This window comes from Amblyomma americanum, chromosome 7 (assembly GCF_052857255.1).
Source record: "Amblyomma americanum isolate KBUSLIRL-KWMA chromosome 7, ASM5285725v1, whole genome shotgun sequence".
Taxonomy (NCBI): Eukaryota; Metazoa; Arthropoda; class Arachnida; order Ixodida; family Ixodidae; genus Amblyomma; species Amblyomma americanum.
The window spans coordinates 134,528,757-134,548,139 of record NC_135503.1 but is presented as its reverse complement, the minus strand read 5'-3'; the positions used below and the strand labels follow the sequence as shown (position 1 = coordinate 134,548,139).

Here is a 19,383-nt window from a genome sequence, read left to right as displayed (position 1 = left end):
CCCAAAGCGACTCAGGCTATGAGGGACGCCGTAGTGAAGGGCTCCGGAAATTTCGACCACCTGGGGTTCTTTTACGTGCACTGACATCGCACAGCACACGGGCCTCTAGAATTTCGCCTCCATCGAAATTCGGCCGCCGCGGCCGGGATCGAACCCGCGTCTTTCGAGCCGGCAGCCGAGCGCCATAACCACTCAGCCACCGCGGCGGCTCCTAACTAAAGAATTGCGTGAAGACGCTTTGGCGAGCAAGTTGGTTAATAAACATAATGAAGAGAACAGCGCATGCAATCTGAGACTCACATTGTAGGACGAAAAATGTCATGAACAAAGCGTTATGTTAACCTCATTCTACGTCCTGCTTTGCGTGTTTCACATTGCGTTGTTCACTTCATCATATGACCAAAGAAACCTTTGTCACACCATCGTTATGTGACTTGTAGTATCCGCGCCATTTATTGAGTGTATTGTGGATTCGTAAGAAAATAAAATTTTACTCTTGTTCGTTGTCTTTTCTACATCTTTTTACTTTACTCCTTGTACGTTCGAAATGAACCCTGTTGTTCATGACGCACGAATTGCAACTAATACATGAACAAGTACCTTTTGTATAAGCTTGCACGAACTAAATGGCAGGTGGATGTATTAGTAGCGCCATCTGCTTGAATCGACACCGATTTTTACACTGGCACCCAAAAGGCGAGGATTCGAGTCCCATTAAATCCTAAATATTTCCGAGTGTTCACGTTCACGAGTTTTCGCGTAGTTTGGACGGACGAACAAAAATCTTCGGGCAAAAATCTGCGAGAAAAGAGGTGAAAATTTCGTCGTTAAATGCCTTCCTGCGTTGAAAGGGTGCCCCACCTCGAACGAAAGTTCACACTATGACATTGCCTCTAATACGCCATATCCCACGCAGCCAATACCGATGATTTGGCTCTTCAATTGAAATTCAGCTTTCACCTGCTTGCGACGTACCCTTCGAAATCTTCGCTTTGGGCGATAACTTCCCACATGGATTTCCCGCCGCAGGGCAAGTTGCGCTTGCCTGGCGCCCCTGTGTTGTCACTATGAGTGGTGTTGTCGCAGAACGGCGCCACCTGTGCATAAACGCCAGGTGTCAGCTCTAAAAACTAAACATAATAATAAAGCACCCAGGGTTATCCACGACATAAAACATCGCTGAATCGCCCTCTATGATATAGCAGTGTAACACAATTACAAGAAAAAGATTACCCTTTGACGATCAGTGAAACTCATTTTTATGCCTCAGAGTATACATAACTGGGCTTTCAGTTTCAATTCCGTTCAATTCCGAGAAAGGTAACTATTAATGACCGTGAACTTGGAGATCACGACATAGCTGAATACTTCAACCATTATTTTGTAAACGCTGCAACACCGAATAGTTCTCCCTCAGATACAGTCACCATAGCTTATAGCTGTGCTGAAAGCATATTTTTTGCTCCTACAGATGAAAATGAAATACACAGCACATTCATGAGCCTAAAAAACAGTAGATCTTTGGACACTAACGATATTCAAATTAAACCTGTTAAGTATGTATTAGAATTGCTAACGTCTGCCCTTGCTCATATTTTTAATCTTGTCCTTGAGACAGGCATATTTCCAACTTCTATGAAATGTGCGAGGGTATCTGCGTTATACAAAGGCGGTGATCACAACCTTGCGTTCAATTACCGTCCCATTTCTGTCCTCCCAGTATTTTCGAAGGGATTGGAAAAAATTATTCTTTCTCGCATTACAAACTTTTATGATAAGCACAGTATTTTGACAAACTCACAGTATGGTTTCAGAAAGGGACGGTCGACTGAAGCCGCCTTGTTAGCCCTGAAGGAAATAATTTTGGAAAATATTAATAATAATTTATTGACAGCCGGAATTTTCCTCGATTTTAGTAAAGCCTTTGACTCCATTGATCACAGTATTCTCATTAGTAAACTTTCATCATATGGAATTCGTGGTACAGCTTTGGCTTTAGTTAAATCCTACTTAGAAAATAGATGCCAGTGCGTATGTATTAACAACCAAAGGTCATCATTCTTACCAATAGTATGTGGCGTGCCACAAGGAAGTATATTGGGGCCCCTTTTATTTAATACTTTTATCAATGATATCGTAAATATTGACACCACAGTTAAATTCATAATCTATGCTGATGATAGCACCTTACTTATTTCTGGGAGTAATATTAGCGCACTAGAGTTAAAATGCAATGATATCCTTACTAAACTATCGGCATGGACTAGAGTAAATAAAATCAAAGTAAACCCAACTAAATCCAAAGCCGTTATTTTTCGTGCTCAGAATAAAACAGTTCCTCCGGTGAATTCATTCGTTTTTCAAGACCAGCATATAGAAATAGTCAGCGAGCATAAGGTTCTCGGTGTGTATTTTTCTGCCCATCTTAAATGGGACGCTCAAATTATTCATATCTCTAGAAAACTGTCTGCTGTTACTGGCGTAATCTCACGCTGCCGCACATTTCTTCCCACAAGCGCTAAACTACAAATATATTACGCTCTATTTCTTTCTCATATTAACTACTGTACACTGGTATGGGCAACAACAACTAAAAGAAATATTAACAAGCTTCTCGTTTTGCAGAGGAAAATTGTTCGTCTTATCGCAAACACCGAACCAACATCAAGTGTTAATTCCACAATAGGATCTTTCAATATGATCCGTGTAAATAATATATATGAATTTCGTTTGTTACAAATAACATACTTTTCTTCCACAGGTATGAGTAATTTCTTGACACAACTTGCTTCCCTTGAACATCGTACACCAACAGTTAACACTCGTTGTACTGACACTTGGTCCTTACCACAGTTTCGAACTGATTACAAGCTGCAATCCTTGGCTCACAATCTGCCATTTTTTCTAAATAAATATAAAGATACTGCTGGATTTAGTTCAAAACAACTGCGAACATACTTTGTGAAAATGTAATCTGTATTTATTCTTATGTCATCTGAGAAAATGTCTGTCATCACTGTACTCTTTTTTGCATTCATTCATTATTGATAAACATTCTGTTATCTTATTTCTGCTGTGTTGCTCTCATGCATACGCTGTATAATTTCTTTTCTATTTATTTATTGACGACCGCTACTGTATTGTTCATTAATTGTTATTTCGTTTTGTCTGCTGCTGCCATGTAATGGTTTCCTGGGCCTTCGTCAAGCTGTTCGTACAGCTTTTAGCCCAGGTGACCATCCAGATACTTTCTGGAGAATAAAATATGATTTGATTTGATTTGATTTGAGTATAATAATAATAATAATAATAATAATAATAATAATAATAATAATAATAATAATAATAATAATAATAATAATAATAATATGTTTATTTCCATCAGATCAAATAAAATTTAATGGAGGAGGGGAGAAAAAAAGCGGCATTCCGCTTGACAGAGTTGTCACCTGCTGTTCACGCGGCAGTGACAGCGACGAGAAAATGTTTTTAGCATGACAGTGAGCTTCAATATACAATAGTGTACAGTCAAGAAAATAAACACCATAGTGTCCGCATTCAAACAGAAATACAAGGAATTATAAGGAACAAAATAAAATAGGCGGCTAAGCATCAAACAACAAATTAGCGTAAAAGGTCCATCATACAAAACGGTTGATGTATTAGCTGTAACTGAGATAAACTAGAATATTTTGCAGAGAGGAGACAGGAATATCGGGAAAGCTAACGTTAGCTTCAATTAACTTGTTTAGTGCGAGCGGTTACTGATAATTAACCATTTGATGGCCATAGTTGGTTCTTGTAAATGGTAAAACCCACTGTTGTTTATGCTTGCGCTGACATGACGAATCAGACGGATGCAAACGGGCCAGAGAGGAGGAAATGGTGTCATACGTCGTTTTTGCTCAAATTTATATAGGCGCAACAGTCTATAGCGCATAAAGATTTAGTATTGTAATGATGCCGAGGGTAGTTATCAGGTTCTGGGTTGTGTGTCTGCAATACCGATCCGCTGTAAACTACGCTTGCAACAGCGAGAATAAATGGAGGGAGAGCGGGGGAAGCAGCCTAAATAACAGGAAAATAAATGAAAAAAAGTCCATTGATAATTTCATCAAGGAACTTTAGAGTGAAATACAATGCAGCGCCACCTAACCAGGCAGAAGAAAACGCGATGCGGGTTCGCGTTCTCTCTTCCCGCTGTCGCCGACGCATTGAACGTTTCCAAAGCAGTGATTAAACGGACGCCAACGGTGCAAGGGTGCATTATTTCATTTCATTTCATTTTATTACCTTAAAGACCCCTCGCGGGGTATTACATACAGCGCTGTATGCCGTCGTTCGCTGCGCTTCTTCAAGTAGGCCAGCTGCGTGGGACTTTCAAGTGCGGGACAAGATATATTCAGGTGGCTCACCAGCACGATGATCAAACGAGACCTAGAAGCAAATGCAAGCGACATGAACTAGCGGCAAAGGAACCGAAGTGCCAAAATAAAGTCAGTTCACAAACATTATAACGAAAAATATTATTTGAGCACATACTTGCGATTCAATGCCTAAAAATACATATTACTCCTTTTTAAAGATCTTTGAGTCAAGAACTAGCGGGGGTAAAAGTGACCCCATTGAGTCCCGAAGCGTGTCGCACTGCATGAGGATGCCAACTGACAATGCACTTCTGGTGTCGGGATCGGCGCAGTGCAGCAAGGGTGAATACTTGCAGCAGGATCAGTTGCTTTTGTCCGCGATAGTGCACTTCATTAAAAGAACAACGCTTTTCTACCATAAAATGCTTTGTTTTGTTAGCGCTCTTTTAATTAATGCAGTGGCGTCTATGCTGCGAGCTGCCGGCCCTGACTTGTCAATGTCGGTCTCACTGAGATAAGTCGGCTCGTCATCTCGTTGAGCCCCGAAGCGTGTCGCACTGCATGAGGATGCCAACTGACAATGCACTTCTGGTGTCGGGATCGGCGCAGTGCAGCAAGGGTGAATACTTGCAGCAGGATCAGTTGCTTTTGTCCGCGATAGTGCACTTCATTAAAAGAACAACGCTTTTCTACCATAAAATGCTTTGTTTTGTTAGCGCTCTTTTAATTAATGCAGTGGCGTCTATGCTGCGAGCTGCCGGCCCTGACTTGTCAATGTCGGTCTCACTGAGATAAGTCGGCTCGTCATCTCGTTGAGCCCCGAAGCGTGTCGCACTGCATGAGGATGCCAACTGACAATGCACTTCTGGTGTCGGGATCGGCGCAGTGCAGCAAGGGTGAATACTTGCAGCAGGATCAGTTGCTTTTGTCCGCGATAGTGCACTTCATTAAAAGAACAACGCTTTTCTACCATAAAATGCTTTGTTTTGTTAGCGCTCTTTTAATTAATGCAGTGGCGTCTATGCTGCGAGCTGCCGGCCCTGACTTGTCAATGTCGGTCTCACTGAGATAAGTCGGCTCGTCATCTCGTTGAGCCCCGAAGCGTGTCGCACTGCATGAGGATGCCAACTGACAATGCACTTCTGGTGTCGGGATCGGCGCAGTGCAGCAAGGGTGAATACTTGCAGCAGGATCAGTTGCTTTTGTCCGCGATAGTGCACTTCATTAAAAGAACAACGCTTTTCTACCATAAAATGCTTTGTTTTGTTAGCGCTCTTTTAATTAATGCAGTTACGTCTATGCTGCGAGCTGCCGGCCCTGACTTGTCAATGTCGGTCTCACTGAGATAAGTCGGCTCGTCATCTCGTTGAGCCCCGAAGCGTGTCGCACTGCATGAGGATGCCAACTGACAATGCACTTCTGGTGTCGGGATCGGCGCAGTGCAGCAAGGGTGAATACTTGCAGCAGGATCAGTTGCTTTTGTCCGCGATAGTGCACTTCATTAAAAGAACAACGCTTTTCTACCATAAAATGCTTTGTTTTGTTAGCGCTCTTTTAATTAATGCAGTGGCGTCTATGCTGCGAGCTGCCGGCCCTGACTTGTCAATGTCGGTCTCACTGAGATAAGTCGGCTCGTCATCTCGTTGAGCCCCGAAGCGTGTCGCACTGCATGAGGATGCCAACTGACAATGCACTTCTGGTGTCGGGATCGGCGCAGTGCAGCAAGGGTGAATACTTGCAGCAGGATCAGTTGCTTTTGTCCGCGATAGTGCACTTCATTAAAAGAACAACGCTTTTCTACCATAAAATGCTTTGTTTTGTTAGCGCTCTTTTAATTAATGCAGTGGCGTCTATGCTGCGAGCTGCCGGCCCTGACTTGTCAATGTCGGTCTCACTGAGATAAGTCGGCTCGTCATCTCGTTGAGCCCCGAAGCGTGTCGCACTGCATGAGGATGCCAACTGACAATGCACTTCTGGTGTCGGGATCGGCGCAGTGCAGCAAGGGTGAATACTTGCAGCAGGATCAGTTGCTTTTGTCCGCGATAGTGCACTTCATTAAAAGAACAACGCTTTTCTACCATAAAATGCTTTGTTTTGTTAGCGCTCTTTTAATTAATGCAGTGGCGTCTATGCTGCGAGCTGCCGGCCCTGACTTGTCAATGTCGGTCTCACTGAGATAAGTCGGCTCGTCATCTCGTTGAGCCCCGAAGCGTGTCGCACTGCATGAGGATGCCAACTGACAATGCACTTCTGGTGTCGGGATCGGCGCAGTGCAGCAAGGGTGAATACTTGCAGCAGGATCAGTTGCTTTTGTCCGCGATAGTGCACTTCATTAAAAGAACAACGCTTTTCTACCATAAAATGCTTTGTTTTGTTAGCGCTCTTTTAATTAATGCAGTGGCGTCTATGCTGCGAGCTGCCGGCCCTGACTTGTCAATGTCGGTCTCACTGAGATAAGTCGGCTCGTCATCTCGTTGAGCCCCGAAGCGTGTCGCACTGCATGAGGATGCCAACTGACAATGCACTTCTGGTGTCGGGATCGGCGCAGTGCAGCAAGGGTGAATACTTGCAGCAGGATCAGTTGCTTTTGTCCGCGATAGTGCACTTCATTAAAAGAACAACGCTTTTCTACCATAAAATGCTTTGTTTTGTTAGCGCTCTTTTAATTAATGCAGTGGCGTCTATGCTGCGAGCTGCCGGCCCTGACTTGTCAATGTCGGTCTCACTGAGATAAGTCGGCTCGTCATCTCGTTGAGCCCCGAAGCGTGTCGCACTGCATGAGGATGCCAACTGACAATGCACTTCTGGTGTCGGGATCGGCGCAGTGCAGCAAGGGTGAATACTTGCAGCAGGATCAGTTGCTTTTGTCCGCGATAGTGCACTTCATTAAAAGCACAACGCTTTTCTACCATAAAATGCTTTGTTTTGTTAGCGCTCTTTTAATTAATGCAGTGGCGTCTATGCTGCGAGCTGCCGGCCCTGACTTGTCAATGTCGGTCTCACTGAGATAAGTCGGCTCGTCATCTCGTTGAGCCCCGAAGCGTGTCGCACTGCATGAGGATGCCAACTGACAATGCACTTCTGGTGTCGGGATCGGCGCAGTGCAGCAAGGGTGAATACTTGCAGCAGGATCAGTTGCTTTTGTCCGCGATAGTGCACTTCATTAAAAGAACAACGCTTTTCTACCATAAAATGCTTTGTTTTGTTAGCGCTCTTTTAATTAATGCAGTGGCGTCTATGCTGCGAGCTGCCGGCCCTGACTTGTCAATGTCGGTCTCACTGAGATAAGTCGGCTCGTCATCTCGTTGAGCCCCGAAGCGTGTCGCACTGCATGAGGATGCCAACTGACAATGCACTTCTGGTGTCGGGATCGGCGCAGTGCAGCAAGGGTGAATACTTGCAGCAGGATCAGTTGCTTTTGTCCGCGATAGTGCACTTCATTAAAAGAACAACGCTTTTCTACCATAAAATGCTTTGTTTTGTTAGCGCTCTTTTAATTAATGCAGTGGCGTCTATGCTGCGAGCTGCCGGCCCTGACTTGTCAATGTCGGTCTCACTGAGATAAGTCGGCTCGTCATCTCGTTGAGCCCCGAGCGTGTCGCACTGCATGAGGATGCCAACTGACAATGCACTTCTGGTGTCGGGATCGGCGCAGTGCAGCAAGGGTGAATACTTGCAGCAGGATCAGTTGCTTTTGTCCGCGATAGTGCACTTCATTAAAAGCACAACGCTTTTCTTATCATAAAATGCTTTGTTTTGTTAGCGCTCTTTTAATTAATGCAGTGGCGTCTATGCTGCGAGCTGCCGGCCCTGACTTGTCAATGTCGGTCTCACTGAGATAAGTCGGCTCGTCATCTCGTTGAGCCCCGAAGCGTGTCGCACTGCATGAGGATGCCAACTGACAATGCACTTCTGGTGTCGGGATCGGCGCAGTGCAGCAAGGGTGAATACTTGCAGCAGGATCAGTTGCTTTTGTCCGCGATAGTGCACTTCATTAAAAGAACAACGCTTTTCTACCATAAAATGCTTTGTTTTGTTAGCGCTCTTTTAATTAATGCAGTGGCGTCTATGCTGCGAGCTGCCGGCCCTGACTTGTCAATGTCGGTCTCACTGAGATAAGTCGGCTCGTCATCTCGTTGAGCCCCGAGCGTGTCGCACTGCATGAGGATGCCAACTGACAATGCACTTCTGGTGTCGGGATCGGCGCAGTGCAGCAAGGGTGAATACTTGCAGCAGGATCAGTTGCTTTTGTCCGCGATAGTGCACTTCATTAAAAGCACAACGCTTTTCTTATCATAAAATGCTTTGTTTTGTTAGCGCTCTTTGAATTAATGCAGTGGCGTCTATGCCGCGAGCTGCCGGCCCTGACTTGTCAATGTCGGTCTCGCTGAGATAAGTCGGCTCGTCATCTCGTTGAGTCCCGAAGCGTGTCGCACTGCATGAGGATGCCAACTGACAATGCACTTCTGGTGTCGGCATCGGCGCAGTGCGGCAAGGGTGAATACTTGGAGGAGGATCAGTTGCTTTTGTCCGCGATAGTGCACTTCGTTAAAAGAACAACGCTTTTCTTATCATAAAATGCTTTGTTTCGTTAGCGTTCTTTTAATGCAGTGGCGTCTATGCCGCGAGTTCCCGGCCCTGACTTGTCAATGTCGGTCTCGCTGAGATAAGTCGGCTCGTCATCTCGTTGAGTCCGAAGCGCACTGCATGAGGATGCCAACTGACAATGCACTTCTGGTGTCGGCATCGGCGCAGTGCGGCAAGGGTGAATACTTGCAGCAGGATCAGTTGCTTTTGTCCGCGATACTGCACTTCGTTAAAAGAACAATGCTTTTCTTATCATAAAATGCTTTGTTTTGTTACCGCTCTTTTAATGCAGTGGCGTCTATGCCGCGAGCTGCTGGCCCTGACTTGTCAATGTCGGTCTTGCTGAGAGAAGTCGGCTCGTCATCTCGTTGAGTCGCGAAGCGTGTCGCACTGCATGAGGATGCCAACTGACAATGCACTTCTGGTGTCGGCATCGGCGCAGTGCGGCAAGGGTGAATACCTGGATGAGGATCAGTTGCTTTTGTCCGCGATAGTGCACTTCGTTAAAAGAACAACGCTTTTCTTATCATAAAATGCTTTGTTTCGTTAGCGCTCTTCTAATGCAATGGCGTCTATGCCGGGAGCTGCCGGCCCTGACTTGTGAATGTCGGTCTCGCTGAGATAAGTCGGCTCGTCATCTCGTTGAGTCCCGAATCGTGTCGCACTGCATGAGGATGCCAACTGACAATGCACTTCTGGTGTCGGCAAGGCGCAGTGCGGCAAGGGTGAATACTTGGAGGAGGATCAGTTGCTTTTGTCCGCGATAGTGCACTTCGTTAAAAGAACAACGCTTTTCTTATCATAAAATGCTTTGTTTCGTTAGCGCTCTCTTATTGCAGTGGCGTCTATGCCGCGAGCAGCCGGCCCTGACTTGTCAATGTCGGTCTCGCGCAGATAAGTCGGATCGTCATCTCGTCAATTCTTTGAGTTCGGCTCCTGAATTTTCTTCAGCGCCAATTACAAATGCATGGTTATTTTGTTCTTGTGCTACGTTCTCATCATCTCGCGTTCTTGTTTTTTTTGGAATGTCGGCTGAAATTCCAATTTTGGATGTGACACTGCTGCCCTCGTAAAGTATTCACGTTGTTAGAAACTGGTGTAGAGCAGACCAAGAAATGGTGCTTGGAAGGAAAACTTGAAAGCGAGAACTCCTTCACTGGCATCACATTGCGAAGGTACGGCATTAGAGTCACTTTGGAACTTGTATGCCGTTGTCACTGAGTGCCTATTGCTGTCATAAAGATGTTCCAAAACGCCTGTGTGAAAAAGTTGGTTCTGAATTTAATTGATCGCTTACTATGTTTTGTGACAGAACGCGTCCCATGCAGAATTGTCATCAATTTCGGGCACGTGCAATATGACTGACTGATTATGCGTTGTATTTAATTTACTCAACCAAATATTGGAGAGGAAATATTTGTGTCGTTGTGCAGAAATTGCCCCGTAAAAGTTACTTGGCAGGCCTCTAATGTTTAAGGTATGGTTACATCTCTAAGCTTTCTTTAATGAAATGGCTGTGTCAGGCGTCCAACGAAAGCTGTCGGGAGACTGAGGACTCAAAGCGAGCGAGCGCCGCTGTCTTCTTTGCCTTCAGGCCTCGAATCATACCTCATCTTTGCGGCGGTTAGAATTTTCCCCCGCGCAGGCAAATCTGCTGGGCGAATGTTGCTGGCTGTAAAAGGTCGCGCTGATTCAAATGAATGACGTTCGGCAGTTCATTCTTTGTGCGACCAGTTGCGGTGAGGCGTCCAATCTTACAAATCGCTCACTGATTCTGGCGAGAGCCCCATAAGGTCCATCGTTATGTGCAGGTAGCTTTATGCGCAAGACGCGGCGCCTGTACGGGCGGAAAACCAGGACACATCACCTGAAGCTTAGGTGACATGCTGGCGGCGATCTCTAGAAGCAGTAGACGGCAGACGGCCCATCCGGCGAGCGCTTTTTCAGATAGAGTGTGGGTCTCGGCGATGCAGGAGGTCGTCGTTATTGCCGAAGTGGGGGTCCTGTTCAACACCAACGTACTCGTTCAGATGGAAGGGAAGATTGCGGCACTGAAAAGGAGAACTGGGCACGGATTACGCAAACTCTTGTCTTCAAATTGGAGTAGTAGCAGAGAGCAACGAAGCCACACAACACCGTACTTTTCTGCCATACCTGAAAGAAACCCCGAATAAGATTTATTTGCTTTTAAAGACGAGCCAACTCCGCAGTAAGTCGGATTCATTTCCGGGCTCCAGAGCTTTCCGAATGACTGTTGCTGGCGAAAACTATATCTCAACCAGATCCATCAATCTAGAAACTGCATATAGTTTGAATGGCGCAAAGTTCCGGCACGTGGAGAGACTACCAGCACAATTTAACTGCACTATAGCACCGACATTACCTTTCCAGCCAATTGGAAAGGTCCTTCAGCGTAGCTTACCTGCCTCAGCACCTTATAAACGCGGGTCATAGTGCCAGTCTAGTACTCTACTCACCGCACAGAAAGATAAAGTGTAATCAGTTGAAGCAAAATGATTAGTCGAGAAATGTGTGGTGCACTGAGCTCTGAGCTGAATAAAATCGATTCTCACCACAATCGCTAAGCCCTTCGCAATTAAATACAATATTCATAATATTCATAATTAAATACAACATTCGACTTCATACTATGCTCTAAACCTGGCATCATTCAGGATGTGGCCGTCCTAGGAAAGGTGCGTTGTAGCGACCACAGAATGGTAAGGTCTAGAATTAGCTTAGACTTGAAGAGGGAACGGAAGAAGCTAGTGAAGACCATTAACGAGTTAGCCGTAAGAGGGAAAGCACAGGAGTTTAGAATAGCGCTGCAAAACAGATATTCGGCTTTAACTGAGAAAGACGATCTTGATGTTCATGCAATGCACGGTAATCTGACATCAATAATTACGGAGTGCGCAGTAGAAATAGGCGGTAGGACAGTTCGAAAGGATACCGGGAAGCTATCTCAGGTGACGAAAGATCTGATTAAGAAGCGCCAAAGCATAAGGGCGTCTAACCCTACCGATAGAATAGAACAAACGGAGCTATCAAAGTTAATAAATAAGCGCAAGGTAGCCGACATAAGGAAGTCTAATATGGAGAGAATCGAGCATGCTCTAAAGAACGGAGGTAGCCTAAAAGCAGTGAAGACAAAACTAGGCATAGGTAAAAACCAGATGTATGCATTAAGAGACAAGCAGGGCAATGTCATTAGCAATATGAATAAGACAGTTAATGTAGCCGAAGAGTTCTACACAGACCTGTACAGTAGCCAATGTAATCAGAGCGTTAATGAGAAAGACAGCAGGGCACAGCAATGCGTCATCCCGCCAGTAACGAAAGATGAAGTAAAGAAAGCCTTAGAAGCAATGAAAAGAGGAAAAGCAGCGGGGGAGGATCAGGTAACAGCAGATCTGTAGAAAGATGGAGCGGACATCGTGCTAGAAAAACTAGCCACCCTGTATACGCAATGCCTTATGACCTCGACTGTACCAGAAGCTTGGAAGAATGCAAACATTATCTTAATTCATAAGAAGGGAGATGCCAAGGACTTGAAAAATGGCAGGCCGATCAGCTTACTATCCATTGTCTACAAAGTATTTACTAAGGTAATCGCTAATAGAGTTAGGGCAACGTTAGACTTTAATCAACCAAATGATCAGGCAGGCTTTCGTAAAGGATATTTCACAATAGATCATATTCACACTATCAATCAGGTTATAGAGAAATGCGCAGAATATAAGCAACCTCTATATATAGCTTTCATTGATTAAGAGAAAGCATTCGACTCAGTGGAAACCTCAGCAGTCATACAGGCATTGCGTAATCAGGGGGTAAAAGAGCCTTATGCCAAAATACTGGAATATATATAGCAACTGCACAGCTACTATAGTCCTCCATAAAGTCAGCAATAAAATTCCATTATGGAAGGGCGTCAGGCAAGGAGACACGATCTCGCCAATGCTGTTCACCGCATGTTTACAGGAGATATTTCGAGGCCTGAAATGGGAACAGTTGGGAATAAGAATAAATGGAGAATACCTAAATAATCTGCGATTTGCTGATGACATTGCCCTGCTGGGTCACTCAGGAGGTGAACTGCAAACCATTATCAATGAGTTAGACAGGCAGAGCAGATCAGTGGGTCTAATAATTAACATGCAGAAAACCAAGGTAATGTTCAACAGTTCACAATTGGCAGCGAGAGCCTAGAAGTTGTGATGGAATATGTCTATTTAGGGCAGGTAGTGACAGCTGATTCGGATCATGAGAGGGAGATAACTAGAAGGATAAGAATGGGGTGGAGCGCATATGGCAAATTCTCGCAGATCATGGGTTGTAGTTTACCAATTTCCCTCAAGTGGAAAGTGTACAACAGCTTAATCTTACCGGTGCTCACCTACGGGGCAGAAACGTGGAGGCTAACGAAAAGAGTTCAGCTTAAGTTAAGGACAACGCAGCGAGCCATGGAAAAAAAAATGATAGGTGCAACATTAAGAGACCGAAAGCGGGCAGAGTGGGTGAGGGAACAAACACGGTTTAATGACATCCTAGTCGAAATCAAGAGAAAGAAATGGGCTTGGGCAGGGCATGTAATGCGAAGGCAAGATAACCGCCGTTCCTTAAGGGTAACTGAGTGGATTCCAAGAGAAAGTAAGCGTATCAGGGGGCGGCAGAAGGTTAGGTGTGCGGATGAGATTAAGAAGTTTGCAGGGAAAGGGTGGATTCAGCTGGCAAAGGATAGGGTTAATTGGAGAGACATCGGAGAGGCCTTTGCCCTGCAGTGGGTGTAGTAAGGCTGATGATGATGATGATGATGATGATGATGATGATGATGATGATGATGATGATGATGATGATGATGATGATGATTCATAAAGTGGTCTGACGGAGAGCCTCAAATGAAACGCCGTCGAGATAACCTTCAAATACGCAGTGAGGACAAATATAAGAACTGGAAGCTGCTCCTTATTAATGTGGTTATAAGAACTGGAAGCTGCTCCTTATTAATGTGGTTCACGTCAACATCAGTTCCACACCTCGATATAGGATGCCTCACACATAAAACAGTTCAAGCTCGTCAACGTCAAGCCAGTTACAGAAACAAGCTCAGGACGTTAGGACGAGACACGGTCCATTATTATTAGTCGAACAATAGCGATGACGCGAAGCTGGGTGTCACCGCTTTCCTGTAGCACGAAAAAAAAAGAGGTCGGACTCCTCGAACTGCGCGAGCTAGAGCAACCTGGGACGCCATTTCATGCCTGCAGCTGAAACAACACCGTCCAACTGCGTGCGCGCAGGGGAGAAGCCTTCCGTATTGGTTTTAAAGCCGACTACATGGGATACTTCAATTTTACGCATCCTTTCTTGCCATTATTTTCACGAAATGTTCGTTGTCTCGTGGAAAGTTTTTCTTTCTAATCCCAGCACTAGGTCGATACTCCTCAACACAGATTTAACGCCGCGTTTTTAGGTTTCGTTTACTTTTAAACACAGTTGCTATTACCACAGGCTCATGCCATTATTTTCTTGCTGTGTCACGCATGCACCTTTTCCCGCCTACATGACCTGAACTCGAATACAGACATGCGTAAGACAGTTCACATAAACATGAAGTCACCGGCTCGGAACAGAAAACCAGCTGACAGAGCTCGAACCATTCCATGTGTGCATGCTGATATTTTTAAGAGGCCGAATGCTCGCGAGTGTCCCTGTCAAAACACAATGCGCGCAAGCTGAAACCGTTTCATTGGTTGCTGCCTGTGGCTCTTCTTAGTAGCTGAAGTGATAAGTGCACGTTTGCGTAATTTATTTCGTCAAGCGTGTCGGGCTGAGTCCAAATAGGTTGAGTAAGCCCCATGTATTATTCGTTCTTCTATGCCCGGCCGCCCTATTTCATCCCTACAAAACAACTTGATGCCTCTCCTCAAATCCATGAAAAGACCCCCAACAGTTGCGAGGTGGTTGACCCCACGATATTCACCTGCTGCTCTTCACCGATGTTTAACACTTATACCGAATATGAACACATGTTATCTCAAAAATTTCCAAGTGCATTTAAGTGAAGCACGGTCGGCAGCCTCGTTGTTCTGGCTTCGCTAACTTGCCGCGACGCTTGTTAACACTATCGCCGCCGCTATCACTCCACCGGCACAAGTCTGTCAAAAAATTATTTTGTTTTGGAAGCCTGTATAAGTATATAAGTCAGTTTGGTCCTATATAAGTGGATGGATGGATGGACGGATGGATGGATGGATGGATGGATGGATGGATGGATGGATGGATGGATGGATGGATGGATGGATGGATGGATGGATGGATGGATGGACGGACGGACGGACGGACGGACGGACGGACGGACGGACGGACGGACGGATAGATGGATGGATGGATGGATGGATGGATGGATGGATGGATGGATGGATGGATGGATGGATGGATGGATGGATGGATGGATGGATGGATGGATGGATGGATGGATGGATGGATGGATGGATGGATGGATGGATGGTAGGAGCGTCCGCTTTTAAACGGGGAGATGGCAGTTGCCAACCTGTTCAGATTTTTTTTCTTTATTTTTCGTTCACTGTGTTGGAAGTTATTAAACTTCTTCAGTTTCATTAAATACGCTTTCCTACACTTTTAACTTTATGTCACCTCTCTGGTTTTGAGCCACAAATCTTCCAATCGCTTTTTGCTAACTTTCCCCGCAGATTTATTTGCATGACTATTGTTATCTCGCAACCCCAGCGCGTCAGGAAGAGTAACTGTGCCTATATCGACCTCGCGATGGATACCACCACATTTTAGTATGAGGAGTTCCGTTGTTTCTCGAGATTTACCATACACTGCACATGTGTCACCTTCGTTAAATTTCTGCTTATAGCTGCGCCTTCTAAGAGGTTCTGACCAAGCTTCAAAGAGTACAGCACTGCCACTAGAGTTATCATAAAACGCTTCCATCCTGATCTGCCTTTTCCAGCATCGATATAGTTCTACACGATGCTTCTTTTCCAACGAATCTATACAATTTTTACCTTCTGCGCTTTTAACCTCTCGTTTAATGCTCTTTATTTCCCGTCCTCGTGTCTGGCACACTTACTGGTTAGCTTCCTAGTTCTTTTCCGCCTCTGTGATTTAACGCTCTTTCTGTATATGCATTTAAATACGTTATCTGGCCACCTGTTATCGTCCAATTTCCTCAGGCGTTCTTTGTATAGTATTTTACTCTGAGCTTCTAGCAATGCCAGCCCGTATTCCCCTGTACTTTTTCGTTTGTGGTTTTCCCGTGGGCACCTTGTGCTAATCTTCCAACCGCTCTCTGATTTACTTCTTATATCGACTGAACTTCTGCCCTTAAGCACAGAACCGCATTCCCTGAAAGTAAGCCCAGGCAACATTATTCCTTTCCGAATACCACTCAGTACTTCATATTGGAGGTATCCCCCAATGCCTTATGTGTCATTATCCCAGCATCTCTTCGCCCTTTTGCTATGAGAGACTGTTCGTGCTTTTCCATGTACATCTGCCCTTTCTTTAGCCTGTCTGGACCTGCCCTGGAGTCCCCCGTGTTTGCTTGCCCGTGAGGCAGCGTGCAGCAGCAGCCTCGCCTCGAGGAACACATTTCCTTGTTAGTTACCTTAACTAACGAGAGAGGGCGCCAGCGTCGCAGTGCGAGAGACTGCTGGCACGCGGGAGAGGGCAGGTTTGGCTGGGATCGTCGGCGCGAGCGGACGTGTCGCTCGCGGCTCCGCTCTTCGCCAGCGGGGCGGGTAGCGACGGGGAGACTCATTTCATTTCATTTATTCTACCCTCAAGGCCCGAGGGCATTGAAGAGGGGAGTGGTTGTATACAGGGGTTTAGTACAAGGCGTTTGATTTCTAATTATACAATGATAGCTAAGGCGCTCTCGTATCTCGTCCCGTCCGGCCCCTGGTGTATCCCTTGCCCTAGCATGGGCGAACATTCGCTCTGAACCTTGCTGGTAAGTCGGACGACCTCGATTCATTAGCATATCTTGTTGCTAGCTGGCGTTATCGTTGCTGTAGAAATAAATGCCTGATTGTGTCAGCCACTGTGTCGCTCCTTTGTTCCTTCAGAGCAAGGCTCGCCGTGGTTGGCGTACGCGATCTTGGGTGGGGTCTGGCGGTTTTGAAGTGTGTCAACCGCGATTAAGCGGGGAGAAACTATTTACCTCCCCAATCAAACCCCACTACCCATGCCCCGAGATATTTGTATTCGGCCACTCGGGGTATTTCATGGCCTTGTATTGTAAGCTTCTGATCAGTTGTATCATTGAAAATCATCACACCTGACTTTGTTGCACAAAACTGAAACCTAGACTGTCTCCTCCGTCTCCACAGCAATTAATCGGATTTTGCAAATGTTCCTGGCTATCTGCAAACAGTACAATATCGTCCGCATACATTAAACCCGGTAGTCGTTGCTCAACCACCTTTCCGCCTAATCTGTATGACCGATTACAATCTAGATTGCTTCGTTGTAGCCTTCTTTCCATACTTATCCCATAAAGCATGAACTGTAGTGGTGATAGAGGACAACCTTCCCTTTATCATTTGTTTACCCCGACAGTTGTCGTACTCTTAATTCTTTCCCATGTTATTTCAACTTTCTTTTCTCGATATATTTCCTGTATATAATCAATTACCTCATGACCGATACCTTCATAATTTAATATGTTCTACAGGAGTTTCCTGATCACGTTGTCGTAAGAAGCGCTTATGTCCACGAAGCATAAATACTGATGTCTGTTTTCCGCCTTAGCTATTTTTACGCACTGGGAAGCACGAACAGGCTATCATCTATGCGCCGAGCACTTCTGAACCCGTTCTGAAGTTCTTTGAGTATTCTATTACTTTCTACACATGACATCATTTTTAATTTCGCCGCCTGCATCACCAGCCTGCATATAGCTGATGTTATTGTAATAGGTCGGAATGATTTGATGTTCGTCTTATCGCCTTTCCCTTTATAAATCAAATTCATTTTTTCGGTTTCCAGCTGTGCGGAATTTGCGTATTTGTTTTGAATGCCTCCAAAGCATTTATCAGCATTTCTTTTCCTCTTGGGCCAAGTCAATTAATTAAATTGATTGAAATTTCTTCTATCCCTGCGGACGTGCATTTCGGAATATTTGATTCCGCCTTTATGCAGTTAAGAATGTTCAGTTCTAAGCTGTTTCCAACATGCTATCCTGTGTTGCTTCCTAATTTGGGCAATTACCCTATCGTCTTCCCTAAATGACCCAGCTATAACTAATGCAATGTAGTCCACAGGGGCATCTTCCTCTAAACATTTTCCCTCGGCAACGTGAATCTCTTCGTACGTTCTGTGATTCGCTTTACCCAGCCAGCTTATATGATTCCAGACTTTCCTTGACCCCACCCTTTAATTGCATCGCGAACTTCAGCCAGCCAGCCAGCAATAAGACGACTGCTTTATTTTAGCCTCGACGAGGACCTGCACTTTCTGTTCCTTTTGGCGATGAGATTCGCATTTTTGGCTTCCTTCCTCTTCAGATAACTGTGCCCTCTTTGCTTCTCTGTGCTCCCGTGATGCCAACCATTGTTTGATGGCCTCCCTAATTTCCTTATTGCACCAACTTTGTGACTTCCTCTTCCCTCTCCAGTGGTTTACTTCTTTTATTTTTTTCTAATGAGCAGTCGTAACTTATTATAATCCCCCTTTTTCTTGGGATGTTTCTCTTCCTCTACGCTGGCCGCTATTAGCGCTATTTGTTCGTCATTTAATTTTTGTACTCTTTTTGACTTCCCTACATTTCAATTTCGGGCAGGGCTCCCAACTGCAGACTAACACGCTTATGGTCGCTTCCGACGCTGTACTTCTCCTCTTCGTCTATTTCCATTATTGCGAGCTTGCTATACATCACCTGCGACATTAAGCAGCTGTCAATAGTCGTTTGCCTGTTACGGGATTCCCACGTGATTTGTCCCTCACACTTAGTTTCTCTATTTACATTAACTAGGTTGTTTCCCTCAAAGAAGCCTAACATGAACTTCCCGTTAAAATCTTTGCATTCATCAAGATCCTCGATATGGCCATTCATGTCACCCAGCAGAATAATACTGGCACCTTCTCCAAACTGCTTTATATCGTCATTGAGACACTTAACTAGGTCCTTGTTTTCTAGTCTGCACTTGTCTCCTGGCACTAAATAAACTACTTCTACCCTTGTCCTTTTACCAGGAATCGCACCTGAGACCCAGACATGTTTTTTGCGAGCTGACTTTATTTTTTGCCAATTTGTCCCTTGATGTGCCGGCATGCCTATCCCTCCTCCCTTGTTCTCCATCGTTGTTCTGTTGGTCCCTTACCAGACGTAGCCACCAATAAATGGTGGGTCTTCTAGATCCCTGAGATGTGTCTCGCTTAGCGCGTATACACC

General features: G+C 45.2%; 1 protein-coding gene across 1 annotated transcript in view; it reads right to left on the bottom strand.

Moving 5' to 3' along the window:
- Window positions 1-19,383, bottom strand: part of LOC144097472 (calcium-activated chloride channel regulator 1-like) — a 65,687-nt gene that overhangs the window by 28,117 nt on the left and 18,187 nt on the right. Inside the window, exon 5 of the mRNA XM_077630192.1 lies at window positions 976-1,097. Within this exon, the coding sequence (XP_077486318.1) occupies window positions 976-1,097 (122 nt within the window). The remainder of the gene's footprint in view (window positions 1-975; window positions 1,098-19,383) is intronic.